Genomic DNA, 12,022 nt, shown 5'->3' with positions numbered 1-12,022 from the left:
TTGATGCTTCGCCTGGTTCGGACTTGGAGCTGAGTGAATCTGATTGGTCAAGTCCAAATCTGCAGCCTCAGATCACCCGCTCGGGACCGCGAGGAATCAGCCCTCGGCTCCAGGGACGGTCTGGTACGGTCTCCACTTGGAGCGGGGAGCCGGCAAGGGGGCCTCCCAGGGGGAGCACCCCGCTCTGGTCTTTGGCGGAGAGGGGAGGGGAGCGGGGGACGATGCATCGGAAAGGCAGAGGGCCCGGAGGGCGGGCGTTTTACCGCGCGAAGTTGCTAATTGTGCTTTAATAATAGTCAGGAGGGCAGAGAAGGCCAGTGTTCACACAGAGCAGGACAGCCCGCTCCGCGTCGGGCCGCGCTCCGCTGGGCCTCGCCAAGTTCCCCAGGCTGGCTGGCTGTGTTCGCTCCCTTTTTTTTTTTCTCATCCGTGACATCTGCTCGGTGCTTGTCCCTCCTGTGATACCGTACCCCTCGCAGCTGTGCAGACCTCCGGCTCTGTGCTGGTGCATGGGGTGCCCTGAGCATACGGCCTTTTTGATGTGTGATAAAACAGAACCGAGCCACGGGGGTATGGCGAGCGAAGGCATCAGAATATCAATTAACCTGCTCTGAACAAAGCTGCGGCTCCAGAGCGGAATAGACATTTCACTGAAGTGTCAGGAAGACGGATAATGTATTCTAATTAGGGACTGACGGATACCTCCGCGCTCAGCCACTCCTGGTAGTCGGACCCACGAACCTAACGAGCGTGTGCCATCATGGCACCGGCCGGGCGCTGTTGACTGATTTATGACTTCTTGCTTTGCCAGCGTCGGCGGCCGTTAAGTTGCTTTCGGCCAAAATGGCAGTGTCCCCCCCCCCCCCACCTACCCCCCGAAAGCGTGGTCCATTTTGCAACTGGGTAGTTGCCCACATTTGTATAAATGCAAGAGCTCGGTGCCCTGCCCGGGGTTTCCATCTTGAGGACCCCCCCGGGACCTACACCCCGTGATACGGAGGCCTCGGTCACCACCCTTCCTTCCCGGGAGGACTCACTGGGGTTCCGGGGGGGATGAGAAATCTCCATGGCTGCCTTTGCCACAGAACGCGTGCGTGCTGCCCTAAGGGGTCCCTTGGAGACCTTAGGACCCGGGTGATCACACCATCCCCCTGAGTCTGGGAGAGCAACCCCGGAGAGCTGGTGGCCTGGGGTTCCCTTCAGAGCCCCCCCCGCTTTTAAAAATGTCACATCCACCCCAGAATGACGCACGAGTGAGGCCAGGCTAATTAGGGAGATGTTCCTCATTTTGCTACACTTTTCCTGTGTAATTGGTAAGCCCGCTCTCTTCCAGCGAGAAGTCGGTGAGAGCTGTTCCCCTGAATAGTTCTAAAAGCTCTGGACCACATACTGATATCAGCTGCAATTTATGGGCGAGATGATAATGATTGCTCGGTAATGCAATATTAAACGCCGAGGTCTTTCTCGGTGCTGAGCAGAGCCGGAGCTCCAACCTTCTCCCAGCTTCAAAAAGGAACTCGAAACGGTCCCCAGCACCCCCCCTGCCCGGCCCCGTACCAGAAGAGGCGATCGGTGGGCCCCCAGCCCCTACCCCCCCCCAAATAAATAAAAACTGAGGGGCTCTGAACGTAGCTCAAGTTCAGAAAATTTTGGCTTGGCTTCCAGAGCCGCGAGCCGGGAGCTCGCAGACGTCGCGACTCCCGGCTCCCATGGCAGGTGCACATCTGTAGGTGTTTGTTCTTCTTAAGGGCCGCAGCCCGGCTCTAGGCCGGCTCTAACAAGGACTTGAGGGAGCAAAAGGCTGTTAAAATTTTTTTTTGCACTTTTGCTTCATTAGTTCTAGAAACCCGGGTTCCGGAGGCTGAGCGCTTTCCTGCATAATTTAAGAAATTAATGAAGGCATGCCTGATTTTTTTCAGCACTCTTTACTCTGTAAATTTGTTTCGTTTTTTTTTTTTTTTTTTAACTGTCAGCGGAGGCCTTTGGAACCTAAATATTTTAACATTGAAGAAATGCAGGCCCTTTTCTGGTTAGCTCCGTTTTTAGGAACACGCGGTGTGGTAGAAATCAGGTGTTGTGGGTTATAAAGGACCTTGAGTCTGAGTTCACCCCCAAAAGTCCACCCTCTGACCTTCAAGCAACCAAGTTCTCCTGATGACACGGGGGAGGGGGAGGGTCTCTGGCGGGGGGTCCCCTCCTGAGAGCCAGTGTCAGAGACCGTGGCTTTCCGGGGTGGCCACCTGACCCCCTCGCTGCTGAGTGGAGGCTCCAACGGTTTCCTGCTTTGTTTCAATTCTTCCAAAGCTCACTTTGTATCGGGACATCAGATCGAAGCCATTCAAAAGTGTGTGTGGGTGTGTGTGTAACTCTAGGACTTGAAAGGACTTCAGAAGTTGTTGAATGTGAACATTGCTGAGGGACATAAAACAACAGTTTAGACAAAAGGGAAGATAAGGTATTGATACTGTGAGACTGTCAACTCTTCATGAACTTATTTACACATTTAATGTCATTCCAGGGGTGCCCAGCTGGCTCGGTCAGTGGAGCATGTGACTCCTGATTGCAGGTTCCTGAGTTCAAGCCCCACGTCGGGCGTAGAGATTACTTTAAAAATTTTGTTAAAAAGGGGCGCCTGGGTGGCTCAGTAGTTAAGCCTCCGACTTCAGCTCAGGTCATGATCTCACGGTCTGTGGGTTCGAGCCCCGTGTCGGGCTCTGTGCTGACGGCTCGGAGCCTGGAGCCTGCTTCGGATTCTGTGTCTCCTCCTCTCTCTGCCCCTCCCCTGCTCATGCTCTGTGTCTCTCTTTCTCAATAAAAAACATTAAAAAAAATTTTTTTTAATGTGTTAAAAATTTTTTTTTATGTTTATTCATTTTTGAAAGACAGAGAGAGACAGAGCACAAGCAGGGGTGGGGCGGGGAGAAAGGGGGACACAGACTCCGAAGCAGGCTCCAGGTTCCGAGCCCTCAGCACAGAGCCTGACATGGGGCTCGAACCCACGAACCGCGAGATCATGACCTGAGCCCAAGTCGGAAGCTCAACCGACTGAGCCACCCAGGCGCCCCTAAAAATTTTGTTTTAAATGGCATGAGGATGATTCAAGAGTCTACGGGCAGGAAGATGCCAGAGCCAGCATCACATCAGCATTCAGACAGTGACAAAAATGAGGGGAAAAGACAGGCTGTTTCACAGATGAGATTGGCCCAGTTGGTGAGCCACAAGGAGATCAGTCCACAGCATCATGTCATTTTCAAAATAAAATGTGCCTCTATTGAATGTTTAAATGTAAGGAGTAAAATCGTAAAAGAACACAATTTATTATTATTTTTATTTAAAAAAATGTTTTTAATATTTATTCATTTTTGAGAGAGAGACAGAGCGTGAGCAGGGGAGGGGCAGAGAGAGGGGGAGACACAGAATCCGAAGCAGGCTCCAGGCTCTGAGCTGTCAGCACAGAGACCAATGTGGGGCTTGAACTCACAGACCGTGAGACGGTGACCTGAACCAAAGCCAGACGCTTAACGGACTGAGCCACCCAGGTAGCCTGAGAGAACATAATTTAAATGCAAGTGAATATTTACGGGCCTCTGCCGCGAGAAAGGCCTTTTTGCACATCCATACAACACCAGATCAAGAAAAAGCTGTTAAATTTTTTTTTTTTTTTTTTTTTTTTTGCACTTTTGCTTCATTAGTTCTAGAAACCAGGGTTCCGGAGGCTGAGTGCTTTCCTGCATAATTTAGGAAATTAATGAAGGCATAGAGGCACGAGTTGATTTGGCCAAAAATTTATGTGGTAAAAAACAGCCCCCCACACAAAATTTAGAAGGTCAAAGACAGTCTGCAAAAAATATCGGCAACATTGTTTGCCTCAAAGGGTCTGTGGTAGTGTTTGCCAAAATAGGTGCATTCTTCTTACGTAAAGAGCTCTTGTGAATACATAAAAGGACGAAACCCCAAGAGGAAACTCGCTAGATAGTATGAATTGACATTTTGCAAAAGAAAAAAAAATTCAATTACCGATAAACATGTGGAAAAAATATGGAGCCTCACTAACGATCAAGGAAACGTAAGTTAAAGCAGCAATGGCGTCCTCTACTTTGCTGGGCAGATTTTCCCCCCAAGATAATCCTCGACATTGACAAAGATACAGGCAACAAGTGACCTGCTATTGGATTCCTACGCTGGTCGGGGCAGTTTTGTGGAGCAACATGGCGGAATGTATCAAGTCACCAAAGAGGGTGTTGACTGTTAGAAATCTATTTCCAGAATATTCTGTGTGCCTCAGGATACACTTACAGCGCTTTTAAAAATAATGGTGAAAAACAGGACTGAAACTAAATCAACAACAGTATGGGATTGGTTAACGTTTGTCAGGTCCGTTCACCTCATGCCCGGCAGCTGTGGAAACTTCCGGAAGGGGAGCATTTTGTCACATGGGAAACGTTCCAGAAATGTTTTCGCTGTATGAAAAGTACAGGCCACAAGATAGCATGCACAGTGTGATTCCTTTTCCTGCCAGGAAAAAGATGCCAGTCACTGAAGGCTGGAAGGAGCTACAGCAAAGTGTCAACAGTGGCTATTCTGGGCCGGTGGTGTTACCAGTGACTTGGCATCCTCCACATCACGTCCAGCAGTCGTGTGTTTCTTTCACAACTGGACTTACATGGTTCATAAAGATAAATGTTCTAGACCAGTTCCCTCACTGTATGTACCCAGAAGGGGCTGGAGCCTGAGGGATTTCAGTCCTGGAACAAGTTAGCTACAGAACAGAAACTTGAACTCAGTTCTCTTACTGCTCCAAGATTGGGGCTTGTTCTTAAGAAAAGTGGGGTTTTGTTTGGACTCAAGCGATTCCTTCTCCCAGGATCTCTCATCCGAGAAACTCTCTTTAAGAAAGAGGGGCGCCTGGGGGGTTCAGTCTGTTGAGTGTCCGACTTCAGCTCAGGTCATGATCTCGTGGTTGGTGAGTTCGAGCCCCGTGTCGGACTCTGTGCTGACAGCTCAGAGCTTGGAGCCTGCTGTGGATTCTCTCTCTCTCTCTCTCTCTCTCTCTCTCTCTGTCCCTCCCCGCTCATGCTCTGTCTCTTGCTCTCTCAAAAATAAACATTAAAAAAATTTTTTTTAATAAAAAAAAAAAGAAAGAATCCACAATGTGGAAAGAGCCATATGCACAGCACCATTCATCACAGCGTTATTTATGATGGCAAGAATCACTAGCGGTTGCAATGTTCTGTCGTGGGCATGTTTAAGCAACCGTGTCACGTTCATTGGGCAGAATGCGGTAGACACTGAAAATGGTGGCAATGGGCAGGCGTGCCGATTTGAGAAAGTGCTTTGGTGGCTGTGAGGTGTGATGGAAAAAATTAGGACACAAAATATGTATGTTGTGATTATGGTCACAAATGTAGGATTCAGAAGGGAATATAATAGGGACACCTGGGTGGCTCAGTTGAGTGAGTAGTCACCTTTGGCTCAGGTCATGATCTCAGGGTTCATGAGTTCCAGCCCCGTGTCGGGCTCACCGTTGTCAGCGCAGGGCCTGCTTGGGATCCTCTGTCCGCCCCTCCCACTCTCTCTCTCTCTCTCTCTGAAAATAAGTAAACATTAAAAAAAAGAAGGGAATATAACAATACAAGAGTACTTGTTAAGGTGGATGATGTGGCTATCAGAAACATTTACTTTCTTTTGTCCTTAAAGTTCCAGCTTTTTAAAATAACACTATTTGGGGCGCCTGGGTGGCTCAGTCGGTTAAGCGGCCGACTTCAGCTCAGGTCATGATCTCGCGGTCCGTGAGTTCGAGCCCCGCGTCGGGCTCTGTGCTGACAGCTCAGAGCCTGGAGCCTGTTTCAGATTCTGTGTCTCCCTCTCTCTCTGACCCTCCCCCGTTCATGCTCTGTCTCTCCCTGTCTCAAAAATAAATAAAATGTTTAAAAAAATAAAATAAAATAAAATAAAATAAAATAACACTATTATATTCCTTTTATAATTCCAAAAAAAAAAAAATCTAAAAAGTAAAGATAGATGAGTACCTCTCAATTCTCTGCCTAGGGCTGGATTCTGGATGGCATTCCTGAAACTCGGGAGCAGGCCCTGATGATCCAGACCCTCGGGATCACCCCCAGACACGTCAGTGAGTAGCCTGTGGCTGTCCCCAGACCCCAGAAGGGAGTGCCCTGCTCTGTATTGCCCACTCCCAGTGCCCACCCTCAGCCCTGCACCAGCCAGGACCCAGCAGGAAAAAGGACAGCACAGTTGAATTTTATAAAGCTAAAGGCCTTTGGGGATCGCTCTCAGAAAAATGGAGTTTTAGGGCTGCCTGGGTGTCTCAGTCAGTAAAGCGTCCAACTTTGGCTCAGGTCATGATCTCACGGTTCATGGGTTCAGGCCCCACGTTGGGCTCTGTACTGACAGCTCGGAGCCTAGAGCCTGCTTCGAGTTCTGTGTCTCCTTCTCTCTGCCCCTCCCTCACTCATGTTCTGTCTCCCTCTCTCTCTCTCCAAATGACCAAACATTAAAAAAAAATTTTAAGTAAGAAAAATGGAGTTTTGTTTTGACCCTGGTGGTTCCTTGTTCCGGGAATCCCACCTCTGAGAAGCTCTCTTTAGGAAGTAATCCAAAATGTGGCAAGAGCATTCCCACCAAGGCGTTGCTCATCGAGTTGTTACCGTGAAAACTGTTAGAGGAGACGTTCAAGTGTGGGCGGTCCGCTGGCCTGAGACCGTGCCTTCGCGGTTGGGTAGCTGAGCAGACCTCTCTAAGGGAACGACGGGGGTGGTCGTTACATGGCAAGAGAGACGTAAGACAGGTTATCAGCCCCCGAGATTCAAGTGTCTGGGACCCGCTGCCCAACCTGCCTGGTTGTGCTCTCTCCCTTCTCTGTCCAGTTGTGCTGAGCTCTCCAGACACCGTCCTGATTGAGAGAAACTTGGGGAAGAGAATCGACCCTCAGACGGGAGGTAGGACGTCTCCACCCCCTGCCCGCTCCACGGGGTTTCAGAGGTGGTCAGTGATCGGTTGGAGTGACCGACAGCCCCACCCCCCATTTACTGAGCCCTTCTCCGCTTGGGGTGCCCCCAGAGGGCCACACGGGGGCCGCACAGGCGGGCACGTGCTCCAGTGGGAGCCCAGGCGGGCTGGGCTAGACCCGTGGGAGATGGTAAGCCCCGGCCCGGAGGAGTCGGGGCAGCAGACAGACCTGGGTTTGTGGACTCTGGCCCCGCCCCTTTCGAGACTCGGTTTTCTCACCTGGACACGGGGTGACCCGTGCCTTGTGATGGGATGGCTGTGAAGACGAGCGTGTGCGGGTGGGGTCCGTCAGAGTGCCCGGCTCGGAGCACGTGCTCCGAAGTCGTGGCCTCCCTTCCCGCCGTGCTGAGAACCCTCGGCGTTTTGTTATCGTTAACAGAGATGTCAGAGCAGCTCCGGAGGCAAAGCGCATCCGCACGGCTCCGGGCGGGCTCCCAGGCTTCGGCCCCCTGGACGGCAAGCCCCCGGCCAGATGCCCTGGCGGCCTCGGCGGCCCCCCGCGGGTGACTCTAACCACGCGCCTGTCCCCTTGCAGAGATTTATCACACCACCTTTGACTGGCCCCCCGAAGCGGAAATCCAGAACCGGCTGGTGGTGCCAGAGGGCATCTCAGAGCTGGAGACGGCACGGAAGCTGCTGGAATACCACAGGAACATCATCGGGATCCTTCCGGCTTACCCCAAGATCCTGAAAGTCATCAGCGCCGACCAGCCGTGCATGGACGTCTTCTACCAGGGTAAACACACGGGCGGTGGGTTTCCCAGGCACCTTGGCCGTCCGTGACCCTCCCGTCCTAGGGTCCCTTAATGTGGCAGTGATGCCAGGGACCAGGATGTGCCGGAGACCCTGGGAGTCAAGTCCTGGACGGCCTAGGTTCCCTGGGCTAATGACGTTCTACGATCGGCGTGGCCAGCAGATTTGATAATGAGGGGGTGGGGCGGGAGGGACAACGGGGGCAAGAAGTTTGCCCTGGGGGTGAGGGAGAAGGAAGAGAAAGTTTGTAAAAATTAAAACAAACATGCGCACAGAACCCACGGCCACCGCACACACACACACACACACACACACACACACACACACACACAAACCGGGCAACACAACACAGGGGTTGTGAGTCCATGCAGAGCAGGGGAAGTGGCCCCACCCCCCCCACTGCACTGTCATTGGAGCAGTGAGAAAGGTCCACAGAAAGCACCTGAAGCAGGTGCATGTGTGCGCACAGCCGTGTGGAGGAGGGTGAAGGTTGAGCCCGGAGACGTGAGGGCCGGGGGCCCTGTGTTCACACGTCGTCCCCACCACACGTCAGCCGGGCAGTCTCCGGCAACCCTTGTACCCCTCTTGGCCTCAGTTTTGTCATCCCTGAAGTGGGAACAGAAATCTTGTCTTCCTCCCAGGCTTGGGTGAGGATTACATGGGAGTCTGCAAATCACATCTCCATAGCCGCGAGCCCAGCACTGGTGCCGAGAGGCACTCAGTAAACATCAGACCTCATTGCTGTCGGGCCTTGGCATCCTGTCCAAGAAGGCCAGGGAAAGTTAGACTAGTTCGATCCCAGAGCAGCTGAATTATCATTCAGAAGTGTGTCCGCATCCGATTATCCCCTCCTAGGCAATGCTGAGGAAATGACACAATAAAAATGCCAGCACGGAGATCTGAGACACTTGATAGCCGACAATGGCCTTCTGGGGCGCATTCCCTCAAATCTCTTTAAGAAAAGTTCTGTTTTGCGGGGGAAGGGCTTCTGAGCTCCCTGGCCTGGCAGTTCCCCTGGCCCCCACCTGCCCGTGGACTTTGCTGGACTCACAGCCCAGGGACAGCGGCCTCGCTCCCTGAGGAGGTCAATCAACCAACGGGTGGATGTCTAGAAAATGTCTCCACTTTACAAGCCGGGCGGTGGACACCTTACGGTTTTCCACTGATTTTGCATCTCAGAAGGGTCTTTAGTAATCTACACTGCACTCTGAAGATAAACAGCCACTACATTTATCTTATGGCACAGTTCTGAATTTACACATTAATTACTTCCAAATCACTTAATTAAATTTAAAAGTTCAGATGATCGTTCATAAAGAATTCATGCCTGGAATTGTAAATAAAAATGTGAGTGTCTGAATATTAATTATTATTAATTAATAATGCAGACAGATACATTGAAAATTGGAGTGCGGAATTCTGTGTTTTTTTTTAATCTCTCGGCAGTGCATCCAGCAACCACATATTTTTAAAAAGAATAATTAGATGTTGAGACTGTCTGGGGGATCATTACTTCTAATTAACTTAGTTATTTACTGTAAATTAAGCATCATTTGTAAGCAGGCTTCTCTGCCCGTAGTGTCTGTGCATTTCAGATGGTCGTGGATCTAGGAAGTTCTGAGGCTGGAGGGGCCTTGCTTGAAGGGCCTCCAGCTTATTCTCAGGGGCTGAAAATGTCACCCTGGCCGCAGGTGTGGGAGCGTCACCCCTGCCTGCCAGCTCCCGGTAAAACGGGGCAAGAACGTAACACGTCTCTTGTGGGAATGCTGCACCCATCGAATAAGACGACGTCCGCAGAGTGTTTATTTAGCTTAGTGTTTAACACACGCTGGTAGGTATGACGTTGCCAGGAAGACAGTTAGAATCACCACCTTTACGGCAGTCGGTTAACTTACCTGTGCCTCGATCTCCAAAGAAGGAGGGAGTTGTGGTCTCTAGAACGATCCTTCCAGTTAAAAAAATCCTACAAAGATTTGAGAGCTCAAAATTCATACAATGAACATCCAGGGCTTCTCATGGGCCCCCCGCTTCCATCCTGGGGACATTGGTGGTTGTCACAACTTAGAAGTGGGCCACTGGCGCCTGGTGGGTGTGCCCAAACCCCTGGACCAGGGATGTGCCCCAAATGCCACGAGCACGCAGTTGGCACACCCTGGTTTCGGGGGTGGCTGGGTCCCTAAAGGCCGCGTGTTGGCTCAGCCCCTTGCTAGAGCCAAATCCGTCCGAAGGCAGGACAGCCACCAGAGGGCCGTCCGTGGCCGACCCTGTGCAGGATGGTCTGGGTCCCTGGCAGGAGGCAAGGCTAGAGAGGGAGACCTGTTCTGATATGGGTGGCTGCGGAGCTGGCCCCGGCCCTCGGCATCAGCAGGTGCCAAGCTGCCCCGTAATGGCCTCCTCGGCTGCTTGTACAGCCCCTCCCCCGTGCTCAGGTCAGGGGTGACCTGGTTTGCTGTTGAGTCGCCTCAGTGTTGGAGACGCTGGCCCCCGTGCCTCCCCCTCTTTGTTCATCAAATGCCAGGGCGTGCCACGGGCCAGCCGTGCACCCACATCTGCCCACTCCTGGGACCTATTTGGTCACTGTCTCTTTGGAGACTCCCAACAAAGTTGGTGTCACTGGAGCGCAGCCACAAGTTATTCTCTACCCATGTCCTTTAGAAGTCCCCGGACACGAGGCCCCCTCCAGGCCTGATGCATTTATCAAAGTCTAGATCTGACACTGGGAGACGCCCGGTTCCAAGCTTCAGGCTAGAGGCTCGGCCCAGGGTCAGTGTGGAAACATCCCAACCCAACCTTGTGCATCCTGTGTGCTGGGACCAGCCCCCCGTCGACCAGGAGGGAAGCGCAGGTGTTAGAGGAACCGCAGGGTGGACAGTGCTTCGGAGGTGGCTTCTCTGGATCCCCTGCCCCCCTCTGCCTTAGTGCCCAGGCCTGAAGCGGATTTCTTTCCCCACAGCTTCGCCCCGTGGCTGCTGGCGGCTGGCAGCCGCCCAGGGGGTTTCCACGTGGCTGTAAACGGGAGAAATCGTCACTGTTCTTAAGAGCGTGAGCGCAGGTGCCTTAAGCTGGTTTCCCTTCCTTTAGGACCTGAGTTTACTACGCCCGTATCCTCTCTTTCCAGCTCTGACCTATGCCCAAACCAGCCATCGATCTAATGCCCCGTTCACCCCGCGGGTGCTGCTTTGCGGGCCCGTGGGCAGTGGGAAACGTCTGCAGGCTGCCCTCCTGGCCCAGAAATACGGCCTCGTCAACGGTGAGTGCCCCGGCCGCGCCCTGTTTCCAGAACCTGCCCCCGTCCCCCTTCCCCCACTGCCCTCCCAAGCCTTCCCACCTTGTGGGGGTGGTGAGAAGGAGCTCAGTGTTGCTTCTCCTTCTTGCTCTCTGCCATCAACAGTTTTCAGGTCCGTCTTCGCAGGGATGGTTCTTCCCAGAGAATATGGCCATAAAAACATTAACCAATAAAAACACGTCCACCGCCCAAAGAGCCCATGCATTTTCTAGTCATCATATTTCACTCCTTGGGAGCAGTGGTTTCTCTGTGCTCTGCACCAGGGGCGCTTCCTCCGGCCCCTGCGGTCTCCCTGGAAGCCACAGCTCTCACATAATCTGGAGCTCTGCCGCGGATTTATTTTCTCCGGTCCCGTTTGGCTCCCCAGCCCAGGCCAGCGGGTTTATGGGCAAACAATTTCTGAACCAGAGGAAGGCTTCTCGAAAGCTCGTACAGTTTCAATAAATATTTTACCAGGAGGAGAGGGAAATGCTGACATCGGTTCTCCGGGTCTGTCCCGAGGTGGCCCCCGGCGGTCTCGGATGCCAGCCTCCCTTCAGGGGGCTAAAGGCCGGAAAGGAGGGAGAAGCGGAACAGACAACGATGCGGCTGCCAGGAGCGAAAGGGCCGCCCTCTCCGCCACCGCTGCTTCTGATGAATGCTCCGCAAGCCCGAGTAACCTCTAGCTGTGAAGGAAAAACGAGACTCGCGCCCCAAATGTAAAACTACGCATATATACGTCTCCAAATCCTGCAGATACGCCCCGCAAATATCTACGTATACAAACAAGCACGGATGTATATGTACCAGCCCAGAAGGATCAAGTTTCGAACGAAAACGCCTTTCAAGTAGGTGGCCTCTAACGCAAAGTTCCAAAGCCACTGAGACTAGCCAGGAATCAGCGACGAAAATCTACCCAGGACGTGAAGATAGGGAGCGGAGCGATTGTTCTGTTTAGTAATGAAAAATAGTCGTACT

The 12,022-nt window shown here is 52.3% G+C and overlaps 1 protein-coding gene across 4 annotated transcripts in view; it reads left to right on the top strand.

Annotated features, from left to right (window-relative positions):
• The window catches only part of AK8 (adenylate kinase 8), a 127,833-nt gene that overhangs the window by 36,756 nt on the left and 79,055 nt on the right, over window positions 1-12,022 (top strand). For all 4 annotated transcript variants that reach the window (XM_042965119.1, XM_042965121.1, XM_042965120.1 and 1 more), the window contains 4 exons: window positions 6,049-6,130; window positions 6,885-6,956; window positions 7,562-7,762; window positions 10,898-11,029. In XM_042965119.1, coding sequence (XP_042821053.1) covers window positions 6,049-6,130; window positions 6,885-6,956; window positions 7,562-7,762; window positions 10,898-11,029 — 487 coding nt within the window. The remainder of the gene's footprint in view (window positions 1-6,048; window positions 6,131-6,884; window positions 6,957-7,561; window positions 7,763-10,897; window positions 11,030-12,022) is intronic.

Source organism: Panthera tigris, chromosome D4 (assembly GCF_018350195.1).
Source record: "Panthera tigris isolate Pti1 chromosome D4, P.tigris_Pti1_mat1.1, whole genome shotgun sequence".
In the NCBI taxonomy this organism is placed as follows: domain Eukaryota; kingdom Metazoa; phylum Chordata; class Mammalia; order Carnivora; family Felidae; genus Panthera; species Panthera tigris.
Note: the sequence above shows the minus strand (reverse complement) of the source record. Positions and strands in the feature narration are given on the sequence as shown.